General features: G+C 47.3%; 1 protein-coding gene across 3 annotated transcripts in view; it reads left to right on the top strand.

Annotated features, from left to right (window-relative positions):
• The window catches only part of ralgps1 (Ral GEF with PH domain and SH3 binding motif 1), a 714,125-nt gene that overhangs the window by 174,675 nt on the left and 523,429 nt on the right, over nucleotides 1-16,021 (top strand). For all 3 annotated transcript variants that reach the window (XM_078426449.1, XM_078426450.1, XM_078426448.1), the window contains 2 exons: nucleotides 5,392-5,499; nucleotides 12,859-12,909. In XM_078426449.1, the coding sequence (XP_078282575.1) occupies nucleotides 5,392-5,499; nucleotides 12,859-12,909 (159 nt within the window). The remainder of the gene's footprint in view (nucleotides 1-5,391; nucleotides 5,500-12,858; nucleotides 12,910-16,021) is intronic.

Raw genomic sequence — 16,021 nt, 5'->3', positions numbered from 1 at the left:
GAAGGGCATAGTATTGAGTAGAGAGACACAAGAACCTGGAGTAACTCAGCGGGACAGGCAGCATACCAGCATCTTACACCATTAAACCAGTATTTGTAGTTCCTTCCTACACATAGTATTGAGTAGATTGGATAAGCACGTGAGATGGAAGGGGAGAGAGGATTGTGCCCACAGGTTTAGATTAGCAAAACCAGGAGGCTTAGGTTGAGCATAATCACCTGCCTGCACTGGTTGGGCAGAATGGCCTGTTTCTATGTTGAGCACCTAGTGTAATCCATCATCTTGTTCAACCTTGACTGGCTTTAAACTAAAGCTTTAAAACTCTTGCACTAAACGTTATTCACGTTATTCACTTTATCGTGCATCTGTACACTGTGGACCGCTCGATTGTAATCATGTATTGTCTTTCAGCTGCCTAGTTAGCACGCAACAAAAGCTTTTCACTGTACCTTGGTACGTGTGACAATAAACTAAAACTAAGCTTGAAGAAGGATCAGAACTTGAAATGTTGCCTTTCCATTCCCTCCACAGATGCTGCCTGACCCTTTAAATTCCTCCAGCATTCCGTGTGTTTAGCTCACGATTCCAACATCTGCAATCCCTTGTGTTTCCATCTTGTCCTCTTCCAGTTTAGACAACGGGCCTTCAGACTGAAATAGTCGCACTATTCCTCTTTTCACAGATGCTGGCTGCCCTGCAGTATTTTCCGTTTTTGGTTGAGCTTCGTTTCGTTTGGAGATACAACGTGGACACAGGTCGTGCAGCCTATTGAGTCCACGCCGACCATTAATCGCCTGCTCACACTAGCTCTATGTTATCCCACTTTCATATCCACTTCCGACACACAGGAAAATTTACTGAGGGCAATTAACCTACAAACCCGCACATCTTTGGGATGAGGAAGGAAACCGGAGCACCCGGACGAAACCCACGCGGTCACGGGGAGATGATGCAAACTCCGCACAGACAGTCCCCGAGGTTAGGATTGAACCCGGGTCTCTGGCTCTGTTGTAATTCTCCACCTTGGTGTATTTGTGTTACAACAGCTCTGCCGCCACGCCACCGTGCCCCCCACCAATAACCATCCTCTGCTACCAGTGTGCGGCATGGTGGCGCAGCGGTAGAGCTACTGCCTTACAGCGCCAGCGACCTGGGTTCCAATCTGACTACGGGCGCTGTCTGTGCGGAGTTGGTACTTCTCGTGGTGCGTGACCTGTGTGGGTTTTCTCCGGGTGCTCCAGTTTCCTCCCACACTCCAAAGACGTACAGGTTTGGAGGTTAATTGGCTTGGTATGAATGTAAATTGCCTCTAGTGTGTGTAGGATAGTTTTAGTATGCGGCAATCGCTGGTCAGCATGGACTCGGTGGGCCGAAGGGCCTGTTTCTGCGCTGTATCTCTAAACTAAACTGAACTAAACTAAATAGTCTATTTCTGGCAGAGAAGCATTACTGGTGGACAGCATCAGTAGTGTCTCTGACAACAATGCCGTGTCGCATCAGTGGTAATAGTGGTGGTGAGAATCATTGGCGATTCCTCCTCTGCCTCTGTTTCCACTGAGAGGAACAGATGAGGTGGCATCAGAGATTGAAAGATGATGGTGAGATGGTGTTACTGCAGCATGAGGAGCCACAAACCAGTGCAAACAGTGTGTGAGAGGGGTGCAGAACAATGAGCAGAAAAAACCATGCGGAGATTACTGATAACAGACAAGAGACGGCGACACGGTGGCGCAGCGGTAGAGTTGCTGCCTCACAGCGCCAGAGACCCGGGTTCCATCCCGACCACGGGTGCTGCCTGTATGGAGCTTGTGCCATCTCCCTGCTACCCTGTGGCCTTTTATCCAGGTGCTCTGGTTTCCTCCCACACTCCAATGACGTATAGGTTTGTAGGTTAATTGGCTTGGTATCATTGTGAATTGTGTGTAGGATAGTGTTAATGTGCGGGGATCGTGGTCGACGCGACGTGGTGGGCCGAAGGGTGTGCTTCCACGCTGAACTGAAAACTAAAGATGGTCAAATCCAGCAAGCTGTGGGGGAAGCTGGGGATGGAAATGGTGAGCAATGATTGCCACTGTGGGGTAGGGGAGAAGGTGTGTGGTGTGGTGTGGTGTGGTGTGTGGTGTGGTGTGGTGTGGTGTGGTGTGTGGTGTGGTGTGGTGTGGTGTGTGGTGTGTGGTGTGGTGTGGTGTGGTGTGGTGTGTGGTGTGGTGTGGTGTGTGATGTGGTGTGTGGTGTGGTGTGTGGTGTGGTGTGGTGTGTGGTGTGTGGTGTGGTGTGGTGTGGTGTGGTGTGTGGTGTGGTGTGTGGTGTGGTGTGTGATGTGGTGTGGTGTGGTGTGGTGTGGTGTGTGGTGTGGTGTGATGTGGTGTGGTGTGTTGTGGTGAGAACACTGCTGCAGACTTTCAATCACCTCTGCTAATAATTTCACTTGGGAGTGAGCGATGAACTTACTGACTGAGCCTGGCTCTGGAATCTGGCGCCGCTAACAAGAGCTCTCCATGTGCAGTCATTATTGGGAACCTATCTTCCAGTAAATGAACTTGTTCACCACAGCAAGGAATGTCACTGTCGGGGAGAGGAATAGCCCTCGTTTACACATCTGATGCCAGGAGTCCATATAACGCGGGCCCCACATCATACCTCAGCCACACGCTCCACAGATCACCTCTTCGCGCTCCAGTGTGATTTTTCCCTATTGCAGTAACAGCCATCCCTTTTGTGTTTCCTCCCAAAGGTGTCCAACTTACTGACAGTCTGCCGTGAGTTACGGCCCTGCTTGCATGGGAAGTTGCCCACCGGGAAATGGGCCAAGCCTGCCCAATCTTTACTCGTGCTCCTGCACTGAAATAGAACCTTTCATTCCATCCGTCTGGATTGCACTTCCAAAGCCAAGTCCCAGAGGTGAAGGCAGGATGGAAACCCTTGCTTCCCCCCTCTCCCTTTGCTTCCCCCTTCTCTCCATCCCTCCCCCTTCCCAGTTCTCCCACCAGCCGTAGTCTCCGACTACATTTTATCTGTTGCCTTCTCCCAGCTAACAATGATCTAATCTACACTTTCCTTGATCTCCATTCCCTTTGTCTTGTTTTCACACCTTACACCTCTTCATGTACCTCCTTCTCCCCTGAAATCAGTCTGAAGAAGGGTCTCGACCTGAAACATCACCCGTGCCTTCTCTCCAGAGATGCTGCCTGTGCCGCTGAGTTACTCCAGCATTCTGTGTCTGCCCAGAGGTGAAGGTGCAGTCTGAAGCTCAAACTGCCCTCTAAGGTTTTGGCTCCAACTGCAGCCCCTCAGATAATGAAGCAGCCTCCACTTCCGGGCAACATCCAGGCGTAAACTACGAAACACGGTGGCGCAGCGGTAGAGTTGCTGCCTTAGAGCGCAAGAGACCCGGGTTCGATCCTGGGTGCTGTCTGTGTGGAGTGTGTACATTCACCCTGCGACTCGCGTGGGTTTTCTCCGGGTGCTCCGGTTTCCTCCCACATTCCAAAGACGTACTGGGCTTGTAGTTTAATTGGCTTCAGTAAAATAATTTGTAAATTTTCCCAAGTGTTTAGGATAGTGTTAGTGTATGGGGTGATCGCTGGTCAGTGCGGACTTGATGGGTCGAAGGGCCTGTTTCAGCATTTTATCTTTGAAGTCCAAAGCCTGATGAATCTCCGTTGGGCTTTGTCGAATGCTTGAGGTAAGGGGACCAAAACTGTGAACAATATTCTGGGTGTGAATTTACCAACACACTGTAAAACTGTAGCAAAAACTCCCCATTGTGAAACTCTAAGCCCTTGACTATAAAGGCTAACATGCCGATTACCGCCCAAACTACTTGTTGTACATTTTAGTTGAGCTCGTTTTTACTTTAGAGATACAGCACGGAAACAGGCCCTTCGGCCCACTGAGTCCGCACCAACCAGCGATCCCCGCACACTAACACTATCCTACACACACTAGGGACAATTTACATTTTACACCAAACCAGTTAACCTACAAACCTGTACGTCTTTGGAGTGTGGGAGGAAACCGGAACTTCTGGAGAAAACCCACCCGGTCGCGGGGAGAACGTACAAACTCCGTACAGACAGCACCCGTGGTTAGGATTGAACCCGGGTCTCCGGCGTTGTAAGGCACCAAATCTACCGCTGCGCCACGGTGCCTGCCGGCTAACTCTGTGATTCCTGCACCAGTGTGCCTGGATCTGTCCGCATTGCTCCCACATGCAGCCTCTGCCCATTGAGGTAGTATTCTGCCTTTCGGCTTCATGCTTTCCCCACGTTAAAACACCCTTTGCTAGGTTTATTTCCCAGCCACTCCACTACCAACATCCCATTGCAGAAACCCAGTGGTCTAAACACAACCTGTCCTTCCCCTTACTCCCTGATTGTCAGTAAACACAGAGCCCTTGCCATACACCCCCTCCTCAAGGTCATTGATGTTAACCCTCACTCTGTTGCTGATTTGTGCCACATTTATTATTCTACGCACATTTTAAATAATCTGAAGGGTTGGCTCTTACTTTGCTCCGGGGATTAATCCATCATCTCTGACCTACAACTCTTAAGACAATTATCTGGACTTACATTTCTGAGACTCAGTTCTACGTCTGAACTGCCATAATTGTCTTGAGGGCGATCTCTCCACTGTTGAACTTTAGCTTAGCTTAGTTTAGAGGTGAAGCGCTGAAACAGGCCCTTCGGCCCACTGAGTCTGCGCCGACCAGCGATCCCCGCACATTAGCACCATCGCACACACGCACTCGGGACAATTTATAGGGAAAAAAACTGCAGATGCTGGTTTAATAGGTCAGCTGGGGGAGGTAAAGGGGCAGGTGTTGCATCTCCTGCAGTTGCAGGAGAAAGTACCTGGGGAGGGGGTGGTTTGGGTGGGAAGGGACGAGTGGACCAGGGAGTTACGGAGGGAACGGTCTTGGTGGCTTTGGTGTGCAATGTAATAACCGTATTTCCTAACTTAAATGGCAGCTATTCTTAATAAAGACTCTGGCTCAGGCATTGTGGGCCAAATGATCACTCCCTGATTGCCTTGCATTGTCTGAGTTTGTGACTATGTGGATAGGAAGGGTTTGGAGGCATGTGGGCCAAATGCAGGCACGTGAGACTAGTCCACAATGCCAACTTGGTCAGCAAGAGGCTGAAGTGGGCCAAAGCTCCTGATTCCGTGCTGTACAGCTTCATAACTCTCTCGATGGCCCTCAAAAACTTAAACCTCAGCCATGATTACAGTGAATGGCGGTGCTGGCTCGAAGGGCCGAATGGCCTCCTCCTGCACCTATTGCCTATTGTCTATTGTAAAGTGTTAACTCTTTGCAAAAGTATTAAGAAAGATGACCGCGGGGAAGAGTTGAAGTTGTATTTAAACATTCTTCCTTATCCCCGACAGGCCAGCAGCAGTTCAGACTCGCTCGATGGGCAATATTCGGACTATGCAATGAAAAGTTATGACGCAGTTGTATTTGACGTTTTGAAAGTTACTCCAGAGGAATTTGCTGTAAGTAGACGTGTTGAATTATGCGGTACAATGTATGACTTTATATAATACATATAGAAGAATCTAAAATAATCACAGGCATAAATAGGGTGGATAGTCAGAAGATTATGTGTTGTATGCGACGGCTGATGGGGTGGAAGGTAAGGACTAGGGGGACTCTGTCTGTGTTGGGACTAGGGGGAGGGGGAGCAAGGGCGGAGCTGTGAGGTGCCGAGGAGACACGAGTGAGGGCCTCATCTATGACCCCCGTTCCTTAAAGAATGAGGACATCTCGATTGTCCTAGTATGGAACACCTCATCTTGGGCGCAGATGCGGCATAGACGGGGGAATTGGGAGTCGGGGATAGAGTCTTTGCAGGAAGCAGGGTGGGAAGAAGTGTAGTCATGATAGTTGTGAGAGCCAGTGGGTTTGTAAGAGACGTCAGTCAATAATCTATTTCCTGTGATGGAGACTGTGAGATCAAGAAAGGGGAGGGAGGTGTCGGAGATGGTCAAAGTAAATTTGAGTGCAGGATGGAAATTGGTGGTGAAGATGATGAAGTCCATGAGACTGATGATGAAGTCCATGATTAGTGTCATGGAAACACAATCCTATCCCCAAACTCTATCTCCGTTACATTGATGACTGCATCGGCGCTATCTCCTGCACCCATGCAGAACTCATGGACTTCATCAACTTCACCACCAATTTTCATCCTGCACTCAAATTTACTTGGACCATCTCCGACACCTCCCTCCCCCTTCTTGATCTCACCGTCTCCATCGCAGGAGATAGACTACCGACTGACTTCTACTACAAACCCACTGACTCCCACAACTATCTCGACTACACTTCTTCCCACCCTGCTTCCTGCAAAGACTCTATCCCCTACTCCCAATTCCCCCATCTTACGCCGCATCTGCGCCCAAGATGAGGTGTTCCATACGAGAACAACGTCTTCCCCTCTGCTATCAGGCTTCTGAACGGTTCTTCCAGAAGCTAAGGTACGGTCCGATTCACCTCCACCCCTTTGCGGACATTTCACTTTGTCTCTGGAATTAATGTCCCGACCAGAAATGTCATCCATCCGTTTTCTCCGGAGATGCTGCCTCACTGGCTGAGTTACTGCAGCACCTTTGGTCTAAAGTGCTACGATGCTGAGAACTACATTCTGTATTTTTCCCTTTGTTCTGTTGTACTTGAGTTTGAACTGATTGAGTCTGTGTAGAGTATATCTGATCTGATAGGATCCCCTGCAAAACAAAGCTTTTCACTGCACCTTGGTGCACGTGACAATAATAAACCTAACACCAAGTTTCACCATGCGTAGCGATAGGAATCCTCAAGCAGTTACTTCCATGGAATGTTGTGTAAAGTGGGGTCCCGACCTGAAACCACATCCGGACCAAACTCAGATCCTGGGGGGACAGGGCTTTCTCCATCGCTGTTCCCACCCTATGGAACTCACTACCCCAAAACGTTAGAGACTCCTCCACACTCACCACATTCAAAACATCGCTGAAGTCTCACCTGTTCAGTACTGCCTTCAACCACTGAAGGTCACCTCACCTTCTGCCTCCTTTCTCTGTTCGTTTATTTATTTACTTATTTATCTATTGATTAATTTCCCTATGTTCTCTAAATCTCTGTAAAGCGTCTTTGAGTATATGAAAAGCGCTATATAAATAAAATACATTATTATTATTATTATTATTATTATTATTGTACAGGGGTACAACAAGATTGGGAATGCGCCTCCCATATGATGCAATAATTTAATTAGCTAGTCAGTATTAATTTAAACAACCCAATGAAACAAATTGTAACAGTTTTATAACAGAATAAAGTGCAAGTAGATCTGTGCCGGTTCACTGTGCGATGTGATCATCCGGCTCTGCAGGACCGGTTCATAGCAGCTATGGCCCTGGGGATGAAGCTGTTCCTGAGTCTGGAGGTGCGGGCGTAGAAGGCCTTGTATCGTCTGCCCTTAATACCTATCCTTATTCTCCAAACATGCTACCTGACCCGCTGAGTTAGTCCAGCTTTTTGTGTCTATCATATACCATTAAACAATGTAACATACAGCCTTTAGTAATTTTAACTTACAGTACCAAAAATGCAGTTATTGCAATTATATTAACTTATTTTTGAAAATCCTGAGGGGAAAAATAAAACTTCATTATGGCGAGTCTAAAATTATTGAGCCCTTAATACTCTTTCCCCCACTGATATAATTGTCCTTATTTTCCCAATTACCATTACAAGAGCGTTCTTAGGAATGCAATTATCATGTTATAGCTCAAATACCTCTAGTTTATTGCCTATAAAGAACTTTGGGAGATTGTGCTAGGTTTATCGGGCACTGATATATTTAAAGGCTGTCTTTCATTATTAACAAATATGTTGCTCTTTATTTTTGTTCAATGTGTTTCTTCCATCGGTTACTTCTGTTTTCCCACCAGCAGGTTGTTCTCTGTCCTCCGTGTTTTGTATCTCAAGTTTTACTTTCGACTTAACTTTTAGTTTTTAGAGATACAGCGCGGAAACAGGCCCTTCGGCCCACCGAGTCTGTGTCGACCAGCGATTGACCTGGACACTAGCAGCATAAGGGACAATTTTACATCAATAACAAAGCCAATTAACATCCAAACCTGTACATCTCTGTAGTGTGGGAGGAAACCGGAGCACCTGGAGAAAACCCACGCAGTCACGGGAAGAACCTACAAACTCCGTACAGACAGCACCACTAGTCAGGATCAAACATGAGTCTCTGGCACTGTATGGCAGCAACTCTACCCCTCTAAAGTTGTTTTAAATCTTTTGTTTCCACATTCTCATTTACTTTTTTCCTGTTCCCATGGGCCAAGTTTATTGTCTGTTTGGAAGAATGTCTTCACTGTCAGTGGACTGCGACCTTTGTGTCTGGGGTTTTGCAGACGAGCTCTTTAATCACATCCGATCCTGTTCATAATCTTCCGACTTACAACCTGTATTGTGGATTTAAATTCCGAAGCCGTTTCTTGAGCTCCTCAGGCCAGAACGGCAATGACCTCTGTGTATCTGGTGATATCTCTATAAAGCCACCTTGAGCAGCTCCAAAACAACACTTGGATTGGAAAAGGGAAATTCCGGAAATATTCAGCAGGTCAGGCAGCTTCTGTGGGGGGGAGAGCCAGTGCTAACTTTTCACATCAAAGACTAGGGTTGTGATGGCCTAAACAGAGTTCTGCATTTTGTTGTGTGAGCATAGATGTATACAGCATAAAACATAGAAGCACAGGAACAGGCCCTTCTGCCCACTATGTCCGTGTTGAACATGATGCCAAAATGAACAGCTTCCTCCTACCTGCACATAATCCATATCCCCCCTCCCTGCATCTCACAGTGCCTATCCAAAAGACACCAGGCCAATGTGCACATCATTGTATTATAAATATCCTTAGGTAATGTCTTTGAGCAGTGACCCGAGTTTGATCCTGACTGTGGGTGCTGTCTATACGGAGTTTGGACGTTCTTCATGTGACCACGTGGGTATTCCCCGGATGCTCCGGTTTTCTCTAACACTCCAAAGCTGTACAGGTTTGCAGGTTAATTGATTTTGTTAAAAAAATGTTAATTGTCCCCGTGTGTAGGATAGTGCTAGTGTACGGTGATCGTTGGTCAGCGCGGACTCGGTGGGCCGAAGGGCCTGTTTCCACGCTGTGTCTCTAAACTAAACGGCGGCACGGTAGCGCAGCGGTAGAGTTGCTGCTTTACAGCGAATGCAGCGCCGGAGACTCAGGTTCGATCCTGACTACGGGTGCTGCACTGTAAGGAGTTTGTACGTTCTCCCCGTGACCTGCGTAGGTTTTCTCCGAGATCTTCGGTTTCCTCCCACACTCCAAAGACGTACAGGTATGTAGGTTAATTGGCTGGGTAAATGTAAAAATTGTCCCTAGTGGGTGTAGGATAGCGTTAATGTGCGGGGATCGCTGGGCGGCACGGACTTGGTGGGCCGAAAAGGCCTGTTTCCGGCTGTATATAAACATAGCACAAAAAGTAAGGAAATTTGTGTTTGGTAGATTATTTCTTTGTTGTAACAATGCTTCTTGGCAATAAATCTTATACCGTTGGAAAGCCTGTTTATTTCCCTTTTAAATGGTGCCACATTTGTAAGGAACATGCATTTGTGGGATGAGCAGCAGAGCTGAGTATGTGGATTGCGCCCATGAAAAATCTGCCAAATCTTCTCTGCCAATGCCAAACAGCTTATTCTGTCATTGACTCTTGTTCGGTGTTGTTTGGTGGATTGGATGATTGAAGTCTGAAGAAACAAGACATATTGGCAATTTAACAATGTATTCATTTAATAAACAGGATCCTCAGTAGCGTGTGGAAGAACCATACACAGCCACAACAGCCTGGCACCTCCTCCTCATGCTGGTCACCAGCCTGGTCACACACTGTTGTGGGATGGCATCCCATTCTTCAACCAGCATTTGTCGCAAGTCAGCCAACGTGGTTGTGTTGGTCACTCTGGCACGAACAGCACGCCCAAGCTGATCCCACAAGTGTTCAATGGGGTTGAGGTCAGGACTGCTGGCAGGCCATTCCATCCTCTCCACTCCCAAATTCTGGAGGTAGTCTCTGAGAAGCCCTGCTCTGTGGGGGCGAGCATTGTCATCTTGGAGGATAGAGTTCGGTCCCAGACTGTGGAGATATGGGATTGCCACTGGTTGCAGAATCTCATCTCGATATCTCTCTGCATTGAGATTGCCTCCAATGATGACAAGCCTCGTTTTTCCAGTGAGGGAGATGCCGCCCCACACCATCACACTGCCTCCACCAAAAGATGTTACTCTATCGGTGCAGCAATCAGCATAGCGTTCTCCGCGTCTTCTCCACACTTTGACCCTATGATCCAACTGCCGTAGGCAGAATCTGGACTCATCGCTGAACATAACGTTCCTCCACATGTTCAGGTTCCAGTGCACGTGTTGCCGACACCAGCGCAAACGGGCCTGACGGTGAAGGGCAGTCATGGCAGGCCTCCTGGCAGCCCTATGAGACTGGAGATCGGCTGTGTGCAGTCTGTTCCAAATTGTCTGGGCAGAGAGCCGTCGGCCATATCGTCCTGCAAACCATGACTGCAAATCTGTAGAAGATGGCCTACGGTTCCTAAGTGCTGACAGGGTGAGGAAACGGTCTTCTTCGGGTGTCGTCTTCTTGGGACGCCCACTTCGCGGCCTGTCTCTGGCATCCCCCGTTATATGGAACTTGGCCTTCACTTTGGAGATGGTACTAGGGCTCACTCCAAATAATGCCACAACTTGGTTTTGCTAAACACCAGCTTGAAGTTGCCCTATCGCACGGGCCCTATCCAGATCAGTCAAACGTGGCATGCCGATTCTTGGAGCAGACACCTACTGACCACTGTATCAGGGCCCATGCTCACAGATGCTGCCAATCAGGTGCCAATCAGGCACCTGATTGTCAGCACCTGGTGGTACCAGAAGCTCAAAACAAGAGTCAATAGCAACAGCAGAATAAGCTGTTTGGCATTGGCAGAGAAGATTTGGCAAATTTTTCATGGGCGCAACCCATATACTCAGATCTGCTGCTCATCCCACAAATGCATGTTCCTTACAAATGTGGCACCATTTAAAAGGGAAATAAACAGGCTTTCCAACGGTATAAGATTTATTGCCAAGAACCATTGTTACAACAAAGAAATAATCTACCAAACACAAATTTCCTTACTTTTTATGCTATGTTTATATGATATGATATATGATATGATAAACTCTAAATGATCAAAAGATTTGAAAATGGGCAGATTTCAGGAGTGTAAGGACCAAGAAAGTGCTGAGAAAATTATTCAGGGTGTGTAGGAAGGAACTGCAGATGCTGGTTTACACCGAAGATAGACACAAAATGCTGGAGTAACTCAGCGGGACAGGCAGCATCTCTGAAGAGAAGGAATGGGTGATGTTTTGGGTCGAGGCCCTTCTTCAGATTGATGTCAGGGGAGTGGGCAGTAAAGAGATAAAATGTAGTCGGAGATAGTGTACAGTTTTGGTCTCCTAATTTGAGGAAGGACATCCTTGTAATTGAGGCAGTGCAGCATAGGTTCACGAGATTGATCCCTGGGATGGCAGGACTGTCATATGAGGAAAGATTGAAAAGACTAGGCTTGTATTCACTGGAGTTTATGAGAGGGGATCTTATAGAGACATATAAAATGATAAAAGGACTGGACAAGCTGGATGCAGGAAAAATGTTCCCAATGTTGGGGGATTCCAGAACCAGGGGACACAGTCTTAGAATAAAGGGGAGGCCATTTAAAATTGAGGTGAGAAGGAACTTTTTTACCCAGAGAGTTGTGAATTTGTAGAATTGTCTGCCACAGAGGGCAGTGGAGGCCAAATCACTGGATGAATTTAAGAGATAGAGTTCTGGGGGCTAGTGGAATCAAGGGATATGGGGAGAGGTTGGACACAGGTTACTGATTGTGGATGATCAGCCATGATCACAATGAATGGCGGTGCTGGCTCGAAGGGCCGAATGGCCTCCGCCTGCACCTATTTTCTATGTTTCTATGAGACGGTAAGACTGGTGGGAGAACTGGAAAGGGGGAGGGGATGGAGAGAGAGGGAAAGCAAGGGCTACTTGAAGTTAGAGAAGTCAATGTTCATACCGCTGGGGTATAAGCTGCCCAAGCGAAATATGAGGTGCTGCTCCTCCAGTTTGCGCTGGGCCTCACTGTGACAATGGAGGAGGCCCAGGACAGAAAGGGCAGTGTGGGAATGGGAGGGGGAGTTAAAGTGTTGAGTTTTTCAACAGGAGGCCAGAGAGGTATATGTGGGAAAATAATTCGCAGTTGCGAAATGGTGGACGGGTGGCTCTGACGGGAGAAGTCTACAAAGAGCTAGGTTGGGCTCGATGGGTTGAATGGCCCACCTGCACTCTGAAGGTTGAGTGTTGATTTCATGAACCGTGAGGTGGGCTCGCGGTCACGTTGCAACTCCAATCCCAACAAAACTTTGCCCCCCTCGGGATGGAGACTCGTGTGGAACCATCGGCGCTCCAAACAGACGGAGTTTGCCCAGAAACGGCAAATGGTCATCGGAAAAATTGGCTTCAAATGAAACGTTTAACAAATCCAGTTGTTTTAAAGTCGTTCCAGCAAATCTTGGCCAGTTTTAATCTGATGAAGCATGGATGGGGAAACGTTCTTTCCTACACTTCTTCCAGTTAATTTGTTTAATTTCTGCACAATGCCTTGCTTGAGGCAAACGTCTCCTATCAGACCTTAAATCTGCAGAAGGTAGAAAATATTGCAATGAGCACACAGATTGTTGAGATTTGAACTAAATTGCTAATTTTCTCCTGTGTTGCAGAGCCAGATCACTTTAATGGATGTTCCAGTATTTAAAGCAATCCAGCCTGAGGTAAGATGAGAGTTTGTACAGATTTGGGGAAGGGTGGATGGAGACATAACTTGGTATATCCTTTATAAATCTGAAGTGCCATTGCCTTCTGTTTTGGTCTGCTTCTCCTGGACTCTGTAGGTGGTGTGGTCACTTATTTCATTTTAGAGTTTAGAGATACAGCATGGAAACAGGCCCTTCGGCCCACTGGGTCCACACCGACCATCGATCAACTGTTCTATGCTATCCCACTTTCTCATCCACTCCCCGCACACTAGGGGCAATTTATAAGAGGGCCGATTAACCTGCGAACCCGCTCGTCTTTGGGGAAACCGGAGCACCCGGAGAAAACCCCCGCGGTCAGAGGGAGACCGTGCGAACTCCACACAGACAGCACCCGATGTCAGGACCGAACCTGGGTCCCTGGCACTGTGAGGCAGCAGCTCCACCCGCTGCACCACTGTGCCAGCCCCAAGATAAAAATCGGAGACGAAAAAATAACACTGATTCTTTATGTTGCCTGAAAGTGGCGCATCTGCCTGCAATTTACAACGATAACAAAGATTAAACACTGCCTGAAGATGGGTCCCGACTCAAAACGTCGCCTCTTCATGTTCTCCAGAGATGCTGCCTGACCCGCTGAGTTACTCCTGCATTTTGTGTCTATCTTCAACATCGTTGACTCTGGATCCGTCCAGAAAACTGCACCCTCATTCTCCAAGATGCTTCTTTAAACCTCATTTTTAGCCATCTGTCCCACAATCTCTTTGCAGCTCAGTCGAAGATATTGTGAATCAGTTCTCCCTCCCTACTGTGCGACATGTTTGCTGTATTAAAGCTGCGATAATCCCCCCTCTCTTTCCCCTGTCCCCCACCCCCCACTCCACATTACTCCAGCACTTTGTGACTTTTTTTTGTAAACTAACACCTGCAGTTCCTTGTACTTCCATTTTACTTCTCCATGTGCATAATCTTTCAAGAAGTTCTCCTACACTCTCCGATGGAGGTTCGGTGAGACCCTCTCTCATTGCTCCTCCTCTATGATTTTTGCTGTTCTACTGCTCTTCAGGAGAGCAGGAGGGCCCCGAACTGAAACGTCACCAATCCATATTCTCCCGAGGTGCTGCCTGACCTGCTGAGTTTCTCCAGCACTTTGTGTCTTTTAAAAAAAAAGAGAAATAGTTTGTGTTTTTGGCCTGCTGTTCACTTTTGATGACAATAGTTTCTATGTCCAGTGCCGTTTGGTACCATCTAGTTTTAGTATAGTTTAGAGATACAGCGTGGAAACAGGCCCTTCGGCCCACTGTGTCTGCGCCGACCAGCGATCATCCCGTAAACTAACACTATGCTGCACAATTTTACCAAAGCCAACTAACCTACAAACCTGCGCAGTGTGGGAGGAAACCCACGCGGTCACAGGGAATATGTGCAAACTCCGTACAGACAGCACTCGTAGTCAGGATGGAACACAGATCTCCGGCACTGTGTGGCAGCTACTCTAAAGGGCCTGTCCCAGTTACACAATTTTTAAGGCGACTGCCGGCGACTGTCAAAGTCGTAGCAGATCGCCGACATTTCCTTTTACCCCACGACAACGACCTCGACAATGACCACGACAACGACCTCGACAATGACCACGACAATGACCACGACAATACCGAGTCAGGTCGATACAAATTACTTTTTTTGTGAAACTAGCACCTGGCTAAGAGGTTACACCGTCTTCGGAAACATCTCCCACACTTACCCGAACGTCAAACTGTCGCCTCCAATCTGCCCGTCAAATGTCCTGACGGTAAATAAATTGGTTAAACAAAACTATCTTCTGGTATCTTCAAATGCCTTTTCTTAATTTAATATTACGTGCTTCTAAATGCCTCTGCGACAACCTAGCAAACCTGGCGACAGCGTGCGACAGACAGCGCCCGCAATAAGCTACGATACCTGGCGACAAGCCAGCTGTCCCCGAGAAATTACTATCTGGAATTTTTTTCCGCGACGCGCCGAGATCAGCTACGATTGATTGAAGACTCGTGCCCGCGACACCCTGGCAAATGTTCAGCGACAGCCTAGTCACCGGCAGTCGCCTTAAAGTCGCCTAAGTGGGACAGGCCCTTAACTCTGCCCCACCGTGAACCCACTCTACTTTAATCATAGTCTCTAAGATAATTTCTCTTGGCTGTGTTTTATTAGCGTGCACAGAATGCCAGGTTACCATGGATCATTAAACTAATTTAAAAGTCCAACAGACCATGACACATTACTGATTTTTGCTTCCACTATCCGAGCTGATAATTCACATGTTTCTAGGTAATGACTGTGAGGGTCAAGACAATGGCATAAAGAAGCTGGAATGAAGTAGAAATTATTTATCTACACTGAATTATTTGTAAACCCCTATATTTTAGTTTCGTTTATTGTCACGTGTACCAAGGTACAGTAAAAAGCTTTTGTTGCGTGATATCCAGTCAGTCAACACAATCGAGCCATTTACAGTGTATAGATACGTGATAAGGGGATAACGTTGAGTGCAAGGTAAAGCCAGCAAAGTCCGATCAAGGATAGTCCGGGAGTCACCAAAGAGGTGGATAGTAGTTCAGCACTATCTACCTCTTTGGTGACCCTCGGACTATCCTTGATTGGACTTTGGTGGCATCACCTTATACACCAGAAAGCCACACAAGTGGATTTTTAAATAAATGCACATTCTTGTTACATTGGTTGTAATCCCAATGTCACGCAATGATATTACTATTACCCATGTTACTTTTAAAGGACTGTGCCACGAATGATATCTCAGCAAACTCACTAGAGGTCATTTGTTGTGTGCTAAGCAGTCTGCGGAAAGACAATACATGATTACAATCAAGCTATTCACAGTGTACATATACAGTACATGATAAAGTTCATGTTCATAACTGATAGGAGCAGAATTAGGCTATTCGACCCATCAAGTCTACTCCGCCATTCAATCACGGCTGATCGATCTCTCCCTCTCAACCCCATTCTCCTGCCTTCTCCCCATGACACCCATACTAATCAAGAATCTATATACCTCTGCCTTAAAAATATCCATTGACGTGGCCTCTCCAGCCTTCTGTAGCAATGAATTCCACAGATTCACCACCCTCTG

Source organism: Rhinoraja longicauda, chromosome 31, assembly GCF_053455715.1.
Source record: "Rhinoraja longicauda isolate Sanriku21f chromosome 31, sRhiLon1.1, whole genome shotgun sequence".
In the NCBI taxonomy this organism is placed as follows: Eukaryota; Metazoa; Chordata; class Chondrichthyes; order Rajiformes; family Arhynchobatidae; genus Rhinoraja; species Rhinoraja longicauda.
Note: the sequence above shows the minus strand (reverse complement) of the source record. Positions and strands in the feature narration are given on the sequence as shown.